This window comes from Phallusia mammillata, chromosome 8 (genome assembly GCF_965637545.1).
Source record: "Phallusia mammillata chromosome 8, kaPhaMamm4.hap1.1, whole genome shotgun sequence".
In the NCBI taxonomy this organism is placed as follows: Eukaryota; Metazoa; Chordata; class Ascidiacea; order Phlebobranchia; family Ascidiidae; genus Phallusia; species Phallusia mammillata.
In genome coordinates, this window is record NC_137259.1 from 2,241,002 (window position 1) to 2,261,577 (window position 20,576).

A 20,576-nucleotide genomic window follows, 5' to 3' on the forward strand; every position below is an offset into this window, starting at 1 on the left:
AACTAAAGCCATCGTCGAGGAGCTAATATTAATTATGTTGTATATATTTTGACAGATTTACTTATTGCTGTAAAACAAAGGCAATACTGCTTAGCAAAATGTCTGTACGAGCACTGACTACAATTACCAATGACGTCAGAAAACCAAAGCAAGTGGGGAAAACCCCCACACTGAGAGTGAAGACTTTCCACAAAATTTTGAAGAAAAAACCTCAAGATGCTCCCGAAAATCTGGGAGCAAATCAACACAATCAATGGCTTATGGCCGTTGAAAGGGCAGCTTGGCGACGAGGTCTCGTTTCAAGTTCAAGTTCTACGTCATCAAGTACGTCAGAAGACGATGACGTCACTCGCAAGGAGATGTTTTCGAGAATTAGAGCAAGGTTTGTTATGTTTGTGTTGGCACAAAACGTGTTTTAAAAATGTTTGCCATTCCTTATTCGAATAGAATATAAACTTGTTTAATTTATTTCAGCGAAAATAATCTCAGGACAGAAAAAAGTTTTATAAAATTAAATCAAAGAATAATTGCGGAGATTTAAAAAAAAAATTTGTATGGCTGACCTTGCATATTCAAATAGAATACAACTTAGTTTAATAAGTAAATAAACCTGTAACTACTATTGTTATTTATGACTATTACATTGTTCGGAAACTATACGATCCCTTATAATAGAAACCGTGCCTTGTACGGTTAATTTCACAGGTATGCGCTGAAATCAGGATAATTATTGCTTTTGTGTAAGTGGGTGTGGGGAATGAAACGTTAAATGGAAATATCCTGTCCATAATTCATCACAACGTGTTGAAGAAAAACGTGGGAAAGGGCTTCGTGTCTTAATTAGGATAATTCGCATTGTGCTGGGATTTAAGTGCAACACGTTGTAGCCCTCAACTGCTTGTTACCATACTTGGTGCATGTTCTTGCACTCAAAATCATAACCTATCCGCTAGCAAAGAACAAATTGAGAGTTTCTTAATAGAAAATTAATTCCATATTTGGTCAAACTAATTCATAAACAACTATTGTATGTCCCAAATCTAACAGTTTAAAATTATTGGAATATGTAGTAAAATTTAGTCTTAACACTTCGTCCTACGCAAATATGTCCAACATATAAATGGCAATGTTAAATTTTTTGCTTCAGTTTTTAAAATATGTACAAAATTGCCTTATTATTCCTGTGTGCTAATAAAAGCCTTTTTTTAAAAATACATGTACTACATATTAATTACTTCACGATATACTTTTATCAGCATTAAGCCCGGCATTGCAAAGTTTGCATGTTTTACCAGAGAGGGTCGAATTGTGTATCGCGATAACATTCACTTGTTTGCGTAAACCCGGCGATAATATATCGTGCTTCCGAAACATACCACAATGTTATCGTAAGCGTGACGCGATATCGACTGTGTTACGTAACAATAGGACGCGATTCGAATTTGCAGGAAATAAGATTGGAAAGTTTTTTTTTCCATTTAGTTTTCACGAATATATATAACTGGCAGCGCCGAAATGGTGAAGCAGTATAAATAAAGTTTCAATGCAGTTAAGACAGAAAAGAATGTAACACATATTTTAATTGTATGTGTGTATAGATCAGTTCAGATGTTAACTTGGCTTGATTGAGGAATATACGTTTTTATATAAAGTTGCAGAAATGTATATTGAAAGAATGCAGCTTAGCACTGTTAAAGAAAATTTAAGTCGGTATATCTTTTAAAAAACGGCGTAATATGACAGGATGAAGAAATAGACAAAGAACAAGAAACAAAATTCCGACTGCTTTCCAACATTCAAAAAGCACTGATGTAGTTAGAAAAATATTAAGCAGATTTAGACCAGTAAAGTGTAAGCAATGTCAAAAATATTTTTTTTTATTAAGATTGGTCTGTGTTGAAATGTTTGTTAACGTGTATTCACTCATTTCAGATTAAATCAATTCGATTCTGAAAGTGATTGCACATCTAGCGAAGACGACACAATGAATTACGGAGGCGGACCCGGTATTAGAATGCGCAAAATGCGAAGAATTCAACAAATGAAGCAAATGTCCAGTAGTGACCTCAAATCGGCTGAAAACGATGATGAAGTCTTTACCGCCCACATGCGGACAGCTTTGTCTGTGCGCTCACTCCCACAAGGTGGCGCTGTCGACCGGTTACAAGAAGTTGGAGTCGTTCCCGAACACAGTAAGTTGGTTTATACATTATTAGTAGGGAACATGTTCATTTTTTAGATTAAATATCTCGAAGTTTAAACATAAACAATAAAGGTCAATTTTGAGATTAAAAAAACAGTTTGTAAATCTACAAAAGTGGGACTAGCACCCCAGGGGAATGTAGTGCAATTTTCTCACCATTTTTAGCACGCCTAATTACACGATGCACTCTAACTTGCCCTAGCGTTAAAACTAGCGCCTTGCGTGATGCAAAATCAATGCGATGTAGCTCGATCAACGAATTAACTTGTCAGAAATGCTGACGGCGACACTTTATCGCTAGATTGAAGCAGATGTTTGGTTTACAAACTGACAAGTGTTAGGATTTTTGAGCCGCTCCAAATAACAGACTGACATGTTGTATTGCCTTTGTTTGCTTCTCGTGTGATAAGACAATGACCCATTGTCTGTTGTTTTGATATGAACTGATTCGAGGATTTTTTATGTTTGTTTTGTGTTTTGAGGGATATTTTAATGTCCAACTGGGTTATCTGCTACCGAATTGTGACGTAACAAAGAAATTCAGCTCCCAATGTAACATAAAGATTAGGAAAAAAGTGTTTTCAAACATTAAATTTGTAAAGCTTACAGAAAGTACATTATCATAGTAAAGATATTATCATGTGCAGAATCAGAGCTCTTCTAATGTCTTGTGTAACTTTTTGCGCTCCAATGCGATTTACTAATTGCGTAATTGGCCTAAAAAGTCATCCAGTAACTTTAAGCGTGCGCCCCATTGTGACGCAACAAACACATGTAGGTGAATCCAGTTTGTTCGAGCAGAAAATTGATTTCTTTCAAATGCGTCTGTCTTCTTGAACATCGGCGTTTCTGTTAATTGTTGGTTGCCAAGGAGAAAATCTGTTAATCCGTTGAAAGTCTGTTGTAACGCTGATGAAAGTTAATTGACTTGTACACGCTTATTCAAAGAAGAAGAAAAACGTTGACTTGTCCAATTACAAAAACTTTTAATTTTCAAACCGCCATTTTTAATATCAGTTTGTAGTCAAAAAGCTTATTCCAAAACTACGAACGATTATAGCACATAATTTCGGGCCTTCGCGTTGTTAAATGACCTCTAGATGACATTGTCGCAGTTAGGAAGAACCCCCTAGTATTATGGATTCATGCTTGGTGACGTATAAACCCTCCCGTGACCCACATTTGTCCGCGCAACCATCCATCATTTCCTGACATGACGTAACGGCGTATTGCGCGATTTGATTGTGACGTAACATGTGGAATAGCGCGACGAATTGATATTTGTTTGATTTATGTTCCAAATAACTAATAGTAGATTTTTGTATTTGGTAATATTAAAACAAACATTAGTCATCTTTTTTAGCTATATTTATTTTATTTGCAAAAAAATTAATTTAATTTGCATAATAATGTTGATGATTATAACATCAGCTGTTATTGGACCCGCCCAAAAACGCCCACAAAGTCATCAAACAAAGCGTTATAATCTTCTCGAGCTGAATGGAACTACTTTGCTTGTTTTAATAACTCGATAGGGATTAGCAATGACAGGTGCGAAGTGACGTCAACACTTGCTGACGTGTGCAAATTGTTTCGCTAGATCAAGTTTCGTTTGTTTTAAAGCTTAAGATTAATCGAGTTACAAGAAAGTATAATTTTGAAGTTTGCGAAATTGTCTTTGCGTTTTGGATTCCAAATTTAAACCAATGTGACGTTAATGGTTTGTAGGTTTTTGGGCGCAATAATAGATTTAACAAAAATTATTGAAAGTTGCGATAAAATTTACGGTCAAATTGACAATTTAGTTGAATTAAAGTCGCAAAATTGATGAAAAATTGTTTTATCGATTAAATTGGACCAGAAATAAAAATATCGCCTATTATCGAACTGTCTGCGATTTTATTATAAGCTCTAGTCTTATAATCACTTCCCATGTATTAGCTAAATCTAGGTAAACTGCCAAACGATTATGTGGTATTATTTACCCAAGTTATCCACCTGTGGGTTGCACCGTCTCACTATCGCTTGCAAAAACGATACTTCTTTGTCACATCGCGACGGGCATTGTTACGTCACAGTATGACATAGCGGCATGACGCGTGAGAACTTGAAGCGTGAGTTTCTCAGTGGCTCGTGCGAAAAGTTGAAGCACAAAAAGACTCTTTGAGCTGTAAAACAATAAGAGATGGTTTAAAGTGGGTTTCTGTTTGTATAGATTGTCTTCAGATGTAGGACGCATTTTCAATCTATGAGAGGAGTTTGTAAAAATTGTAAACTATGGCGAATGTTTTTCCCACGTTTTTGAACAGTTTTTGGTTTAGCGAAATTTAAATACATTTTTAGACTTGCGATTTTAGGGTTGCAAATAAAAGCGTGGGTCCGTATTTTTAAATCCGTGGTAAAATACCAAAATTTCGACAACAAAAATTTTCTCATGGACCTGTCACCTCTTTGTCTGATTTAATGCGGATGGGATAAGAGTAGGAGATTTTGGAAGCCTTGCAAACACACCTTAGTGACTTAGGATGGAGTCATAGCAGGTTTTTCGCATTAAACCACTTACCCTGTTTCATCAGGTCAGCAGGTTTCAATAATCCCACATTAAACAGGCCGAAATGCAACGTAGAAAATGGACACGCTTCCATACTTTTGTTATGTTTCACCTGCTAAACTCAAACCTTTAAAATAGCTTTTCAAAAACACGAAGTTTGCGTTTAGTTTTTCAAAATACGAATTTTACTTAATTACGTTTGTTTCTGAATTTTACTTTAAAATTCGTTTGTTTTTGATGACTGTATTGTTAAATTTATAAAGGCCATTTTGTCACCAAGCAAGGGTCTGAAATATTCTTTTCATGCTGTTATGATGTAATAAACGATTCATGCCATGTGGTCTAGTGCGGCGAAATATTAGAAGAGTTTAACACAACTTTTTCGCTGGTAGTTTTAAGTTGAAAGGACGAAACAAAGACTTGAAAATATTTTTCTTTTCTCGACGCGTGGCGCAATTTAGTGCGTGTGAAAATTGCTTTGAATCTTAGAGATGCCGCTGCGCTATTGTGACGCGAAAAAGAAAAAATGCGAATCCAGCTCGTAAAAAACTCGCGCATTCGTTCATCTCGTGCATTTAACGAGCAGATAAACAGAAGGCGTTGATCAGAATCGTTCATCAGTTAGAGGACTCGCAACTGAGCGAAAGTTTCTTAAATTACATGCAGAAATATAAATGTGCCAGATAGTGGTTGTAATACTACATTATAAAGTTTTTCAGTTTAGACGAATTTACTGATTATTTGTATTTTGAAAATTTTGCAGCGACCAAAATTAATTATAAGATAGTAAAAATTATTAAATTTGATAAACATGCATGGATTAAAATTAAGAGGTGGGTGTCTGGTGCAGTTTTGTTCAATAACCAACTGTCTACAAGCTTGCGTTGTAAGAACGAGTATTTCAACAGCGTAATAATGATGCAGTGTTTCGGTCACATAGGTCAATTGAAGCTGGTGGTTTGTGGAACTTCGAAAAAACTCACCGTCACTTTTCTCGGCCTAAAATCCTTCAAACAAGTCTGCAAAGTATCCGGCGTGCCCAACCAAGTTTACCTGAAGGTGAGTGCGACACCTTGTGTCGGAATATTCTGTAACATTATTACCACATGGAGGCGATATTGAGTTTAATACTTGGTATTTAACTGTGTTGTGTTCGCAGATTTCCCTTGCACCCGACACTGAAAGTCGCATACGTCATAGAACTAAAGCGGAACGTGTTGACGATGACGTCACTACCCTCCACGACACATTTTCCTTGTAAGTAATCTTATTCAAAGTTGTTTAGTAACTTTGCAATTTTTTTAAAATTTAATTGACATCAGTTATATTTCGCAGTGGGTTAATTGTTATTTTTTCTTGCAGTGACATTAACCATCGCGACGCCTCAAAGCGTTTGTTGATCTCTGCTTGGAGCAAAACCTTAGATTCTGAGCGCTCGGTGTTTATTGGATGCATGAGCTTCGGAATAAGAAACATCATTAATAACCAAGAGGTAAAATCCTGAAAATCCAGTAACTTCAGATGATAAATACAAACTTGGTCCTAAAACTCTTTGCTATTTGTATCAGATCATTCAAGGCTGGTATTATTTCCTTCGCGAAAACCTCGGACGTAGAAAGCACCTGAAAGTCAAGCTCCTCTCATCCACTGAAGGTAAGCCAAACCGCATGAGTGCTAGCAAACAGATTGCCTTCCTGTGATGAAAAGCGCTTTTTGAATAGTGATGTAATAATAGCGATTGTTGGGCATTGTTTCAAATCACTTCAGTGACTCGTTAGATTGCTGACAGGAAAAGTTCGATGCATTTTTGCAGATGTTTGATGTTAGTTCATAAATAAGCAATCCCAACTTAAATGAACATTTAATTAACTAAATTTGAACGAAAAATAAACAAAACAACTGAAATTTTAGACAGAGGTTAAAAAACTGTTTAAAAAAACCAAGCATAGCAAATACAGCATTAAGCTCAAAATTAGTTTTATTAAATGACAAATAAATTACGTGTAAAAAATATATCACAAACTTTTAATTATTTTTTTAATTTTCAAAAACATTTTTTGTTGTTTAGCAGCAAAACGTCACCGCACACCGCGACAGCATACACAATCACGTGACAGTGGGAGCGGAAGTAATTGCGGGAACCAGATTCGATCCCAAACTTCCCGCAGAAGGTTCTCGAACCGCTCAGGAAGCAGCGACAGCTCATTGGCGAGCGGTTATGCCAAGGTAATAACTTCCCTCCAGCTTGAACCGACTTCTTCCCTATATTTCGTCATAATGCAGTCCCGTGACCGAACAATCCACGTTCAAATTGCTTTGCCATGAGCAAGGGAGTGACACAGACAGATTTGAAATTTAGAATTGTGTAATATAGTTCATAAAGATAGTTTTTTTTTTTCACTTAAACATTAGTAGATTAGAAAAGCAGTATTTCAGGACTCGAAAGGATTTTTGTTGTAGTTTAAACCTATTTTAGCTAAAACAAAGTTACACATATGCTGAGGTGTTTATGGACAAAATATAAAAGTTACAAAGTTTGTGCCGTTGGTTCGAAATTTACCAATAAACTGTTTATGTGCAACAACTTCTGCAGAAATGACATGTGTTATATGCTGCAATAGTTAGCAAGCATTCCCGCATTCAAGGCAGATTCAAGTGCTCATTACAATTAACAGTTAGTAATAAAATGTTTTGTTTCTTTGCAGACTTGTGTTTACGATCGATGCTCGTGCAGCTGCTGCACTGTGGACGAAGTAGACAGAGAGCGTAGACGACTTTCTAAAATCAACAAGCGTCGTCGCGTTTCGGGTGGGGTCTCAACCCCAGGGGTCGTTTACTACGACTTGGGGGAGCGAATTCCAAACCAGGGGGGCAGCCCAATTGTTACGTCATCAGTGTCGCGTCGTAGCATTGGTCAGGCGGTCGAGAAGCGCTCTTGTGACGTCACAGGCGGTACAATGCAGAAAGCGGGAACGAAGACGCCGTGCGGGAGGCGGAATTTGCAGAGGAAGAATTATTCCTCGAACGATTTGCTCCTATCTCGCATCAGCTACTGCGCCGACCCGGATAAAATCACCGAAGATGATGACGTATTTGTGGGTAAAGGCGAGCTCAAGGAAGCTTCTCTTCATCGAATGGAAACGCGGTCAGCACGTATCGTGTCGCCTACTTCACTACAAGGCTGTAAGAAGGGGTTAATGGTCGATGAACTGAAGAAACCAAGTGACAGTGTTTCAAAACTGCGGCATCTCCGAGTTAGAAACGTTCAACCAATCAAATTCGAGTTCGACAGCGAAGCTCAACCTTCGTCACCTGACTCTGACGATCGTGGTTACCATAGTGACACCGGTGTGTCTACGTCATCGACTACGTCAGAGGAATCGTCGCCGTCACAACAATCTTCGACCGATTCCGATTACGTTTATTTGCCCGGTGACGTAAAGGAAGAAGCATGCCACAATGCACCAGTCGACGGTTGCAACGTCATTAATGACCTCATTAAAACATGCGACGGGTTCGTTGATCCGAATGACGTCATCACTAAAGATGTCGAAGAAAAATCAAAGTCTGGAAAATTGTAAGAATTATTTTCATTCAAATTTATTCTTAGGTTTTTCTTTGCAAATTTATTCATTTTTTTTCGTTTTTTGTTTTAGTTTTTCAATTAAAACTTGGTTACATCGTCGGGCTGGTGACGTAGATGGGCAACATCGACCTGTTGTGACCTTGAAAGCTTCTCAAAGTCAACGTCGGTGCGAAATTGAAGCAAATAAACTTCGAAGGACGGCAAGTCTGCGAAAACCCAAAAGGTAATTTAAAATTTTATCACACACACAAATATTTCAAGTAATAGACAATTATCATTAAAAAAATCTTAAGCTCACACTTTTGTTTATCAAATATTTACAACACTTTTTATTTTGCAGAAACGCCTGTGACAACTGTTTCGGGAATGTACAAAACTTATCTGAACTGCTCGAAAAGAAAGGAGGCCTTGCCGCTTTCCGTGTTTTCCTTCAACGCGAGTTCAGCGAAGAAAACATCGATTTCTGGGTGGATTGCCAAAATTTCAAACTTACCAAGCCCAGTAAAGCTCGTAAGGTGGCGCTAAAGATATATGAGCGTTACGTAGCAACGGGATCTCCTAATGAGGTGTGTATTGATGTCTTATGGATTTAGGAAATTAGTCAACCATCCAACGTAACTATTTTTGGTGAAAATAATTGACACTTTTGTGTAATTTTATACAAGTTTGGTGGAAGTGAAATAAAAGTTTAGAAACTAATTTAGATTAAACTAGTAGTTTATCATAACTCTATTACTTGAAAGGTTAATTAACGTAAAAATCATTAAACCGACTTCTTATGTGGACTATTATTTTATTTCTTCCAAAAATTTTAAAATCTTTCTACTGTCAATCAACCTTTCTAAAGATTTTGCAGCGTTTTGTCATGACTTTAAACTTTAAATTTTTCTTTAGATTAATGTTGACGGTCACATTCGCGACGAAACAAAACAAAAACTAAACGACGTCAGCCCTGATACGTTTGAAGCAGCTCAGATTCGAATCTTCAAATTGATGGAGAGAGATTCGTTTCGGAGATTTTTGGTGTCAGATCTTGCTCACAAATGCAAAGCATAATAACTTTACAAGATGCTGTCAACTTTGACCCAGTTTCACTGCAAATTACTTTTACCACGTGGTGTCACACAAACACAATAGGTGAGCTAAAGCAAAATGTGTGAAATTTCAATATATGGTGTGTGACTGTGTTTTTGATAAATTCTGAAATATCTGCATCTTGTGTTTTAAAGATTTTTCTCAGTAAACTAAAACGTGAACTTTTTATTTTTCAGATTCTATTTTTTCTTCGTTCAACAATTTGCACATCACCGTTCTACTTCGTCTTCAAAGTTCCAGCTTTTGTCATGTATTTTTGTGTACGTTGCTATTTTTGCTTTTGTACTAGGAAATAAATCCACTCTCAAACACGATTGTGTCTAAAATTAAAACCTGTTAGCCTAGTTGATCGAGTTAGCGCAACCGCCTTGTGTTCGTAAGGTTGTGGGTTCTAATCCCGCCTTGGCCGCTTGCATTTTTCTGAGCAAAAACTTAAGCAGCGTTGTTCCCACCAAGTGAAAACCAATGGGTTCAACTAAATTAAAGTCACCAATAGTCTAAAGTCGAAAAATTCAAATAAAAAAAGGTTCAATTAACTTGAAAACAGGCAATTTGACAGGGCATACATTGTGAGCACAACGTATTCAGGGATAAAAATGAAACAAAAACAAACAGCGTTAGACCCTTATTGTCTCTTAAGTCACAATTCCAAAGTCCAAAGTCTCGAGACAAGTATTTTCGCACGGTTTGTTGTAGAGAAACATTTGTGGCCCGTGTGTTGTATTGTCACCTCACAACAAAGGAAGCAATACAGGAGTCAACTGTACATAACAGTTCAAACTTTTCCCTTCACACGATAAATCTATATTTCACAAGATGCTCTGCTATTTCATACATACACAAATTTGACAATGCCCAAATAAAACTAAAATTGGTCAAACATTTTCTTGGTTTTGCAATGTTGACGTATTGATAACCACCTGAATAGCGGAATAGTAAAGTCTGTTTGATGGTGTATCGAACAACACAAAGTATTTCAGTAAGATGTTGTACATGCTAACGTTTGAAAACTAACCTTATCGATGCAAATTAAGAAATGCAAAGTACGATAAACAAAAGGCTTTTGTATTTTTTTGTTTTTTAATAGCGGAAAGCTAAATGGTTACAATTGATCTTGAGCATATATTCTAACTTCTCAGATAAAACCCGTTTTTTTGCGTTTGCGTATGCTTTTTTAAGCGCTCGAAATAGCCTGACAGTTTCATAACCGTGTTATGCTCGTTAGGTTGTTGGTTCTAATCCCACTTCCTTTACATGTATTCTCTCAACAACGAACTATGTATCAACAAAAACATAATAAATAATAAAAGGAAAATGAAACAATAAATGCGTTCTCAAAATGGCTGCATACATTAAATTACATTGACAACTGAGACAACTGAGCATCATTGTAAATCTCCACATATAACGACTTTTTGATTTATTTTCGCAAAGCAGCAGAGAAAACAAACAAAACAAAACAACGCAATATTACGAAGTCGCGTGAGTTTTGCATTTGTGAGCAAAATCTGACACAAGAAAACGACGAAAAGAATCTTGTTCCATTAATTTGAAAATTCTTTCTTGCGCTTCATCAAACATTTCCAGACTGGGTGTTTCTAATTTTGACTTCACTTCATCTCGTGTTGACGAATCCACATTAATCTGCGAGACATAAAGTTCTTTTATCAAATAAAATCCAGCTAAAAAATCTTCTCTTTATTTTTAGCGTTTATTTTTACAACGTTTTGTGAACAAAAAAACAAATTGCCCTTTATATAAATTTATCTTAAAAAATGTGTATGAATTTTAACAGATAATGAATAGTTAAAACACTTAAGTTTAGCAGAAATATAACAAACAAAATCATAATCTAAACAAAACCAAAAAAATCATAATTTGAGTATTTGCATGAAACCTTACCTCCGAGGGGGAATCCCCGACAAGAAACTGGTTGAAGATCTTTGTCGCCACCTTGTGGATTTTGGCGGCGCCTCTGACACGCTTGAATGATTCGCACTCGAGCCAGAAATCGAGATTTTCGTCGCTGAACTCGCTTTGAAGAAACGAACGAAATGCGTTTGTGCCTCCTGCGGAGCAAAACAATATTTTTTCACATCCTGCTTTTCTTGTTTGGTTTTTAATCTAAGAAAAATCGCTTTAGTACTTTTGAGCTTTGACTGGTTAAGTTTAATTGTCAAAACCAAATACTGTCGGGATTAAAATTGTGTTGGGGGCTGGTGGGTAAGCCAAAGTGTTATCAAAAAAAAAAAAAAACCTTTGTGTAAATTGGACAACATTTCTGGACGAAAACTAAGTAAATATAATGGAAACTATATACGCTTTTTCTTTTCTATCTAACCTCTTAATGAGTTTGTATTATAAAAAGGACCAAAAACAACACACACCTTCTTCTAAAGATCTCTTAATAACTTCAAATACATTATAGTTTGTGTCATAAACAGTGAACGGTAAATCACCTTTACGAGAAAGAAGCTGCGAAAGACTTGAACAGGAAGAAAAGCATGATTCACAAGTTTCTCTGCAAAATAAAATCCATATTTAGTTGCATTGAAAGAGTTTAAGGGGGTACAGCTACCAACCTCTTTGATCTCCGCAGACTTGAAGATCTCTTAAAATTTGAATTTTTTGATGGGTTGGTCTCCTGCTTCGAATTTATAGTTGTGCTGTCAGAAGCTTTGCGTTGAATCCACGATTTAAAAGCAGATCTTCCAAGTCATAAAAGGTTGATTAGTGGTTTGCTTTCAATAATACTATGGAGTAAATTTTAAGAACATATTTCATTGATATTTCAATGGAACACAAAACACTTCGCCATTCTATAGTTTGTCCCGTATTTAAACAAGTTTTGAGTCTTCGCTTGGTTTGTATCACTCTTATAATCCCAGTTATTTTCTGAATGGTGTCATCAACATTCAACAGCTTTCAGGGTGATTTTTATGCAGACCGTCGTATAGAAAACTTTGGGAATCACTACATGCACTTATGTGTTTGGGATGTACATATGTGTCGTGTGGAGTTAATAAGGCATGTATCATATGACGTAAACAGATAACTTAAGCTAGCATAACGAGATAGTTTTATCCATCAATGTCCTCACAGCAACGTTTTACAAAAGGGCTACTGTCTTTATAAAGATATAAACACAACTCGTTGCTACGTAATACTCACAACTTCCCGGTCTTCGTCTTTTCCTCCGACACGTCTTCCTGTATGACGTCATTTGACAGGTTATTCCCCTCTCCAGTCACCCTCAGATCTTGAAGCGCCTTCAGTCCGGCGTCGAGGGAAAGTCGACCCGCTTTTCTCCCACGAACAGGTGTGCGGAATATATCCCATGCGGCGGGGTCGAAGTGAAACACGTCATCTCTCACGTTTTCAGTTTCAGTTTCAACCCCGGCTGTGGTGGTGTTGGGTTCGTTTTCGACGTCTTTCTGAATCTCTTTGTTAAAATCGTCACTATGGTAACCACAATCGTCCGTTGTCTGCGCGTTTCCGCTTCCTTCCGAATTTGAATCGCCTGTTTCAACATGGCGCGAATCGCTAAGCGGTAATCTGCATAGAACAGCGGGTACAACGATTCGAGCCGATCTTAGTTCTGTGCGTTGAACTGAAACGTGCTTAAGCTCCATCGGACTTTCAACCTTTGCTTCGGCTTCTCGCGGTTTCAGCACGGGGGAATTCCCTACTCTTACGTGTACATTTCTTCTACTGGCGACGTTTATGTTTCCTGCCGACGCCAGATCCCGTAGAGCGCCTCGCGAGTTCGAAGACAATGGATCCTTTGTGACGTCACAGCGTCCTGGCATCTTCTGGCGTTTGTTACGCACCGCTGCTTCGAGCGCGCTCGGGCTGTGACGTCGCTTGTGTAGCTTCGTTACAGAGAAGGAGGTTGGGAATTTTGAGGTTTGTTGCTGTTTGTTACAAAACTTGCATTGACATCCTGCGTAAACCTGAACGAATGAGCGCTAGTTAATTTTACGAAATTGATAAAAGGTTCTGCATATTGCTTTACCCTTAGATATAAGGTTTAACTTGAAACAAAATTGCCAATACAGTTGCATGAAACGCATTCGTTTCGTTATTTAGACATTTTGACAAAACTATTGTCATAAGTTCTATCCAATTTCGATGGCGTTTTCGATGCAAGTTCTTTACTTTGTAATCGTGTCATGTGTTGTAACTTGCACATGATCTCCACTAGTTAACTATAATCCTGTTTACTTGGACGTCTAAGCACTTTAAGAATAGAAAAAGATACATGACTTTAATACTAGCTACGATTATTTACCAAAGTTTAACAAACTCTAAACATCACTTTTTTATTTTTAATAAAAACACAACTATGAACTCAAAGTAATCTCTACATTTTCAACAAACAGTTGTTGCAATACCTTGCCTAAATGATAACACAAAATCAATGTATATAAACTAGACGCTTTCCCTACAGACCAATCTACACAGACACTAACTTGGCGCTTTGTATTGAACGATGTCTCGTCTAAAACAAAGCGATAGAGAGAGAAAGTTTCAAGATGAAATAACCTCTTACTTTCTTTTCGTGTATTTATTTACTCGCTCAAGTAGGTGTGAATAATCTTGTGCTAGACGAATCGAATAATCACAGTTATACGACGCTGGTGTGTTGTCAGACAAATCGACGCGTAAACAGCTGCTAGAGTAGCTAACTCATAATTTTTATCATTTTGTGTTGTGTACATATGCAGGCATAAAATATCTTTTTCGTCTTTTCGGCAATGCAGCAGAAGGGCCGGTTTGGTAGTTTTGGTGATTGGCGTTTGGTAGTTTTGGTGATTTTCGGTTTGGTAGTTTTGGTGATTGAATATTTAAAATAATGAATGGGTGTTGTTAATGGTCCGAAATCGAGGGCCCGGCACAAACACGCGAGCCAAAAATCTGGCCCGAACTCGACATGTTTTTGCAATGACTGATGTAGGACTAAAAGTTGATAACATTTTAGGTACAAATGATGTCGAGTGTTAAGTAAAGCCCAAATCAAGTCCGTTTATTTCCAACTTAAAGCCCGAGTCAGACCCAAAAATCCCGGTCCGACTTACAACTTTTTCAAAAACTCTTAAACTCAATGAGGTTGCCCACCTTGTGATGTATGGTACCGGCATTTCGAACGCCATTTGACGACTTTATACGCGAACTGTGGCGCCCTCGTGTGGGCAAAGTGCTGTACCTCACATCTGGAAGGGGATTTCCCTGATGTTGCACCTGTCGTTCGTCGCGCTTGGGTGGTTTTGCCTTCACCGGCGTTGTAGCGACTGTATAGGAAGACAAATTTCGGTCAAAACTTTTAAAAATTACAAAACTAATTGTTTTGGTACGGCTTAAGTATAATCATTCCATGCCTTTTGCACAAGAAAATTTTTTAAATTGGTAAATTTCATTACATTATAAAGGTTTGAAATGCCTAAATTTTAGCTGCAGACATTGTACACTCTTTGTTCTTTAGTTTTATTAGTGCAGCTAGTGACAAAACATTGGTCGTACAACTGATGGTATCCCAAAAAGCTAAACATCAATGTGCACAGTCTACAGCCAACTTATAATTGTATCGGCACATTGCTTTTGATTTTCTTGAATATTGTTGAATAGTGAGTGCTGTAGGTAGCATATTTGGAATGTTAAAACTGCTGGATATGTTTACATCCACAAATAAAGCTTACTTGCAACTGAGCCAGTCTTTACTTTGAGATGTTTTCGTCTTCCAAGCGATTCGCGTAGAAAATAAAACCAACCTTGTAATATTTGCTGCGACGAAACAAAATGCTCGTTTTAGTTTTAACAATCAACAGCAAAGACCAAAAAACTTTTACCATTTGAAAGCCGAAATTTAAAAAAATGATTTACTGAAAAACATCGAATAAACTTATATTGCCAGAGTCTAATTGCTGCACTGTTAAGATGATTTTCGTAATGTATATATGCAACACATGTATCATATGTATATATATACTACGTTTTACTTTATTTAATGAAGTTTTTTTTTATCTGTCAGCCATTGTAGAAGTAACTTAGTACGAAAAACAAACATACAAGATTTTAAGGTACGATCACAAAAAAGTAAAGAAACACTGCAATATTTAAAGTCGTCGTGATAACTATCTTAATTTTATGTTTCAACACAACTAACATCTTCGCCGACAACAATTCCCTTCACACCGAAACTCATACAACCAACAAAACAAGTTTGTTCAGTTCGAACGTTTTTGCACCACGCTGAAATTAGAACTCTCTTCGCCAGGTCAGCCGATGTGATGTCACTGCAAATATAAAGCGATAAAAATTAATTGTTGAATTTTATGTCAAACAAAATTAAATTCAATTACAATGCAAAGTTGTCGTGCAACGTCACAGAGCCGTTTATGACGTATTGCGGTGCTGTTCTGTGACGTAGGCGGGTTTCTTCGTCAGGGCAAAGCGAAATCTACAAAACAACAACACAAATGATTAAGCAACTAGGCGTAAAACTTGAACCAAATAGGATATTTCCCAACTTTTTATTGTAGTTTTTCGTGTTTGATGAGTTTTTGCTTTCTGTATTAGCCGTACCTTTACATATGCAGAGTTACTCGGTGCTTGGCCTGCTGTGTTTTCAGTTGGTAAACCTCGAAGCCCCAAAACTGTGATAGTGATTTTGTTTGGAGTCCCACAAAGAACCATTTTCATCTGACCTATTCACAAACCAAGTTGTTAAATCAACATGTAGTCCAATAAACTATTTAATGTGGTTTGGTTGTACCTTACCTCTCATAACGCCTGTTACTTTTCAGTCAACAAAACAATGACAAGTATACACAACTATTCTTAACTCTGTAGCAAATATGGCATACGTTATTAGTTTGCATTGCAATAACCACGCGAAAAACGTATTGATAGACATTATGCTTTTACGAGCTAAAAAAACTTATAAAGCTAACTTTGTGCTAATTGATTAAGCTTACTGTAACGAATTTGCTCTGCAACCTTATTACATTAACTATTTAACCTGACTTTTATGAGTAAATTTCTCTGTGACCAGCTTTTTTTTAAACTAGTTTCCACCTCGTAAAAATTCACAGCGAGTTGAGGGCTACTGTTTTTTCTTGGGATTACAGCACGACACTTTCACACACAATCGGTAAAGCGGCGTCTTTGAACTCGAATCTTTACCGCTAACAGTTTGTGTGATCTACCGCTGTTAAATGCGAACACGGACTATTTGATCTCTAATCACCAGCGAAGTTCTCCACTGCATACTACCTTCAGAAACTAGGCATAAAATGCAACGCATATGTGTTTCATGAAGTCTGTCTATCTTTGATGCTGATAGATATTAATAATGCTGAAATTAACAAAAACTACATAAACGGCCCACAAACTTTTGGGTCATACAAAACCAAATATTGGAATGTAAGCAGAAACTAACTGCGCGGTTTATTTCTTAACTATCCTATCCAATTGCAAACTGTTTCAACACTTTGCCGTTAAATCCAGCTTACTCATTCCATACAACTCGACGATAAACTGTTGTGCATTGGCATCTATTTTAATGCTTTTGTAATGATACCACGTCTTTTTTACACTACTGTTGGCAATTACAGACTTGAGAAACGGCTAGTTCGAAACGAATGGCTACGACAATCCAGACGTTCTTTGATACACCGCCAATGAATAGAACCTCTGTTACGTAACAATGCCGGCAATGAAGTCTACCAATACTGAGTACATCTGGCTATTTTGTGCTTTCTATAGTCTCTTACTTTTCTAATTGAAATGTCTTGAACGCCAAGGCTCTTTAATGAATTTATTAACTTCTTTAGGTATAAGTCGGCATTTTTAACACAGAAACAAACAAATTTGTTGATTACCTAATTGTGATAAGTTCTCCATAGTAACAAATCGTTCTTTTGAGTCCACTAACGGTACGTAGCACGATGTTGGGCGGCAAATCGTAGAATGACATCTATTCAGGGTTGATGGTTTGTTCAATGCAATGTTTAACTTCGGCAAAGAGTTGAAACTATGCATCGAACGTTGTGAAACAATCTTCTGCTGTTCCATTTTATTAATACGAATTAACAGCAATATAAAGATTATATATCTGTTAAATATAAAAAAAACTGTTACAAAGCGTTAATACTAATACATTAGCAACCTTTTTCGAGTTGAAATAAATGTCATTTTTTACCTTGATATCAACAAAATTTCAGCATAAAGTTTCCTATAAATATCACACAAACCCATCAAACGTTTCGTTTCTAGGACTGAATTTTAGTCGTGAGATTGGTTGGTTTATATATCAGGGTTCGTAAAAAAGTCAAGCAGCTGTTTTAGGCCAAAGAGTGAATACAATTCACGCAATTGTTGTGAAACAGGAAATGCGTATTCAAAAACTTTCTCTTGTAGTTTTCCAGCGACAAAAACCTCCTGCTGGGGGTCGGATGTGTGGTACGCCCCCAAAAGTGACAAAAAGTTGTGGGAAGAAAGCTTTTGTGTCCCGTTTTTAATTTCTTTTTATGGAAGGCACGGTTTACAGGGCTGCAAATTGAGATACATTTTACATAAACAACTACGCTTCAGCGAAAAGAATACGACGTTTTTACTTATTCACAAACATCTAATTATAATGAGGAATGTAACGGCCTAATTAGACGTAAAAAGCGACATGCTTTTTTATTCGAACGTCTCGACAAATGCTTATATGCCATTATCGTTATCAGTAATAAAAGGCTAGGTAAGCGCAGGTCTCAAACTGGGGTCTGTGGTCCTTTAGCGATCCGCCAATTTTAGTGGGACTGCGAAGAGCAAAAAGTATTTCTTATCTAATATCACGGCTTGCAAAATGTTTAGGTAAAAATTGGAAAGCTATACAAATCTTCTGTGACAAGAAGTTATGCGTGTAGCCTGATTTTTAGGCCCTTTATCACAAAAAACCTAAAACAGCAATGCATTAGTTGTCAATACCATTTCAAAAAGTATGTGGACATTAGTAGCAAATAGGTTAGGGTGGCTCGAAAAATCACCTCGCGTGCAAACGTTTTGGCACGGGTACTGAGGCTCAACGACCTTGACTTCTAAAGAAAAAGGCATTTCAAACCAAAGTGCTGATGCAGGTATTCGGGTTTCGCATTCTGTGCGCTGTTTTGCTGGAAGATAGAATATAAGCTAAAAATGATTGAGATTATTGGTTGACATTTTTGTGTGTTGTTTTGTTTTCACGAGGCAACACATTTTGTCATCAGGTACGTTATTTGTTAACAATGATTGAAGCTAAAGAGCTGTTTTCAATACATTTTGACTAAAAGTATGTTTCTTTTGGATAAAATACTTAGCAAATTTCATATTATTAGCCAAGATAAACCCCAAAACAGACCGATTTTGAGAAGTATTTTTGTACTTATTTATTCTTTATGCAAACAGTTCTAAACTAGCCCTTAGTGCTTGGATAGTTGGATTTTTATGTCTGGAATTTAATTTTCGTAAGATTAAAATGTGTAGCCTATTTGTAAACATGCTGTAATGTAATATATATTGATTGCTTGTGCTTTAGCCATCACTTGTTCTTTCGAATGAGATGCTTGTGTTTTAAAGATTGCATAACAGATGAACGCATAACTGGTTACTGTAAGTACTTGGGTCAGCCAAGTGATAACAATTAAGGGGCCGAACATTTTACAATCGAAAGTTATGTTGCAATTTTACAAGTAAAATTGACAAAAAGAATCCCTTGACTAGAAATGGTTTATCACTTCGTATTAAAGTGACGAAGAAAGTTGTTTGGGCACAATTTTACTATTGTATTGGATTTATTTGCAATGTAATAAGTTACTCTTAAATCATTTCCAAGTAATCTAAGTGACTAAACCTATTTAAAATGTTGTTGAAAAATACTTAAATAAAGAGAAAACTTACTTGTTTTGTATCGATGAAGTGTTTTTATTTTCATAAATCCTTTCAACTGCAAGTCTGGGGCGCCTAAGCAAGGATGGCAGTACGGTATGGTACGTATTGCGTTGACCCTACCACGTACCTCGTTGCGTAGAGCGTACCTAACCACATGTCAAAAATCAAAGCGTACCGTCAAAAATCAAAGCGTACTCAAGGTACGGTACGAAAATTTGCGCACCGTACCTTCAAATAAACCAATCGGGATTAAGTTGGATACATTTTATGACAATATGACATGCAATTAAAGGAGAGTTGTCTAAACTCTAAACAGGCTGTCCCATTACAACCAGCTTATTCGAAATAAAAGGTTGATTTCGTTTTCTACGATGAGCTCGTGCAGTGACACTGTGTAATTTTCAACAGCATGTTTCTTAAAATCATTGGTGCGGAAGAGACAACAACACTAGCTAGCTTTTTCAACTAACTGGAGAATCAATTACAAATGCCGAGTTAATCTCTGTTCTTCTCATGTGCGCGTTTTAATAATACGTCTACGGTACATGTAACCACAGGCGCCGAGTTTTATAAAAATGCAAGGTGGCGGACGTAAATTATGACGTCACTTTTGTCACGTCACTAATGCGTACAACCACACGAACCCACTTCAAAGCCCAAGAAAATTTCAATAGAATGTAACATTCGTTAAATTCTTAAAAAAACATTTCTTTAAAACAATATTTAGTTGAAACAAGTTGCTATAACGTTTTATTCGTTTAGCAACGTTTGCTAAGTCTAAACTAACCATTCATTACAGTACAATCGCATTGTACATAATAATGGCCAGAAATTCACTGTCAACAATTTGTTTGACGTCAAAAACAAAGCTATAACCAAAACACGTTGTAGTTTCCACGCGTTTTGTTGCTTTTTGCCTGCATGCTTGTGTAGTTCCCAAATTTCTTCAGATTTTACGATGTTTTGTACTATACCGCTACAAACAAATCAAAATTCCACGGTGGCCGCAACCGTACTTCACAAACCCACCCCACAACCGCCCACTCGGCAGTCGGCGCCTATGCGTGTAACCCTCCTTTTGCATAGTAAGCACACATTGTTAAGCAGTGACGTCATAAACTTTTAAGCCCTGTTTTGATACAGGGCACTGTGAAGAAATCATGTTTTAAACAACCTAAATTCAAGTTTCAGACAATTTTGATATTATCTGCAAATGGTAACGATTT

The 20,576-nt window shown here is 36.8% G+C and overlaps 2 protein-coding genes across 5 annotated transcripts; one reads left to right on the forward strand and one right to left on the reverse strand.

Annotated features, from left to right (window-relative positions):
* Positions 1-43: 43 nt before the first annotated feature.
* Positions 44-9,747, forward strand: LOC145204862 (uncharacterized). 2 transcript variants are annotated; one of them, XM_080077469.1, is made up of 12 exons: positions 44-382; positions 1,933-2,192; positions 5,695-5,813; positions 5,914-6,011; positions 6,117-6,246; positions 6,323-6,407; positions 6,826-6,980; positions 7,460-8,331; positions 8,411-8,563; positions 8,681-8,906; positions 9,235-9,477; positions 9,612-9,747. In XM_080077469.1, the coding sequence occupies exons 1-11, from the start codon at positions 99-101 to the stop codon at positions 9,394-9,396; spliced, it is 2,544 nt and encodes an 847-aa protein (XP_079933595.1). In that variant the 5' UTR covers positions 44-98; the 3' UTR covers positions 9,397-9,477; positions 9,612-9,747. The 2 variants fall into 2 exon arrangements, with proteins under 2 accessions (XP_079933595.1, XP_079933597.1); XM_080077471.1 differs by having other exon boundaries at positions 46-382; positions 6,823-6,980.
* Positions 9,748-10,674: 927 nt separating this feature from the next.
* Positions 10,675-17,691, reverse strand: LOC145204859 (uncharacterized). 3 transcript variants are annotated; one of them, XM_080077465.1, is made up of 12 exons: positions 17,636-17,691; positions 17,316-17,548; positions 16,018-16,139; positions 15,795-15,892; positions 15,599-15,728; positions 15,132-15,216; positions 14,554-14,726; positions 12,607-13,388; positions 12,018-12,143; positions 11,895-11,956; positions 11,338-11,504; positions 10,675-11,079 (listed from the first exon to the last, which is right to left on the reverse strand). In XM_080077465.1, exons 1-12 carry the CDS (start codon positions 17,689-17,691, stop codon positions 10,906-10,908), a joined length of 2,208 nt encoding a protein of 735 aa, XP_079933591.1. In that variant the 3' UTR covers positions 10,675-10,905. The 3 variants fall into 3 exon arrangements, with proteins under 3 accessions (XP_079933591.1, XP_079933592.1, XP_079933593.1); XM_080077466.1 differs by lacking the exons at positions 17,316-17,548; positions 17,636-17,691 and adding an exon at positions 16,213-16,300 and having other exon boundaries at positions 10,841-11,079; XM_080077467.1 differs by lacking the exons at positions 17,316-17,548; positions 17,636-17,691 and adding an exon at positions 16,208-16,298 and having other exon boundaries at positions 10,841-11,079.
* Between the last annotated feature and the right edge of the window lie 2,885 nt (positions 17,692-20,576).

Excerpts from the sequence above, each read along its gene's own strand:
- LOC145204862 (XM_080077471.1), top strand. The coding sequence starts at position 99 with ATGTCTGTACGAGCACTGACTACAATTACCAATGACGTCAGAAAACCA. Across the intron at positions 6,247-6,322 it reads ACATCATTAATAACCAAGAG|ATCATTCAAGGCTGGTATTA; the intron begins GTAAAATCCTGA and ends TATTTGTATCAG. Across the intron at positions 6,981-7,459 it reads TGGCGAGCGGTTATGCCAAG|ACTTGTGTTTACGATCGATG; the intron begins GTAATAACTTCC and ends GTTTCTTTGCAG.
- LOC145204859 (XM_080077465.1), bottom strand. The coding sequence starts at position 17,691 with ATGGGTTTGTGTGATATTTATAGGAAACTTTATGCTGAAATTTTGTTG. Across the intron at positions 13,389-14,553 it reads CCGGTACCATACATCACAAG|GTTTACGCAGGATGTCAATG; the intron begins GTGGGCAACCTC and ends TCATTCGTTCAG. Across the intron at positions 12,144-12,606 it reads AAGACGAAGACCGGGAAGTT|ATCTGCTTTTAAATCGTGGA; the intron begins GTGAGTATTACG and ends ATGACTTGGAAG.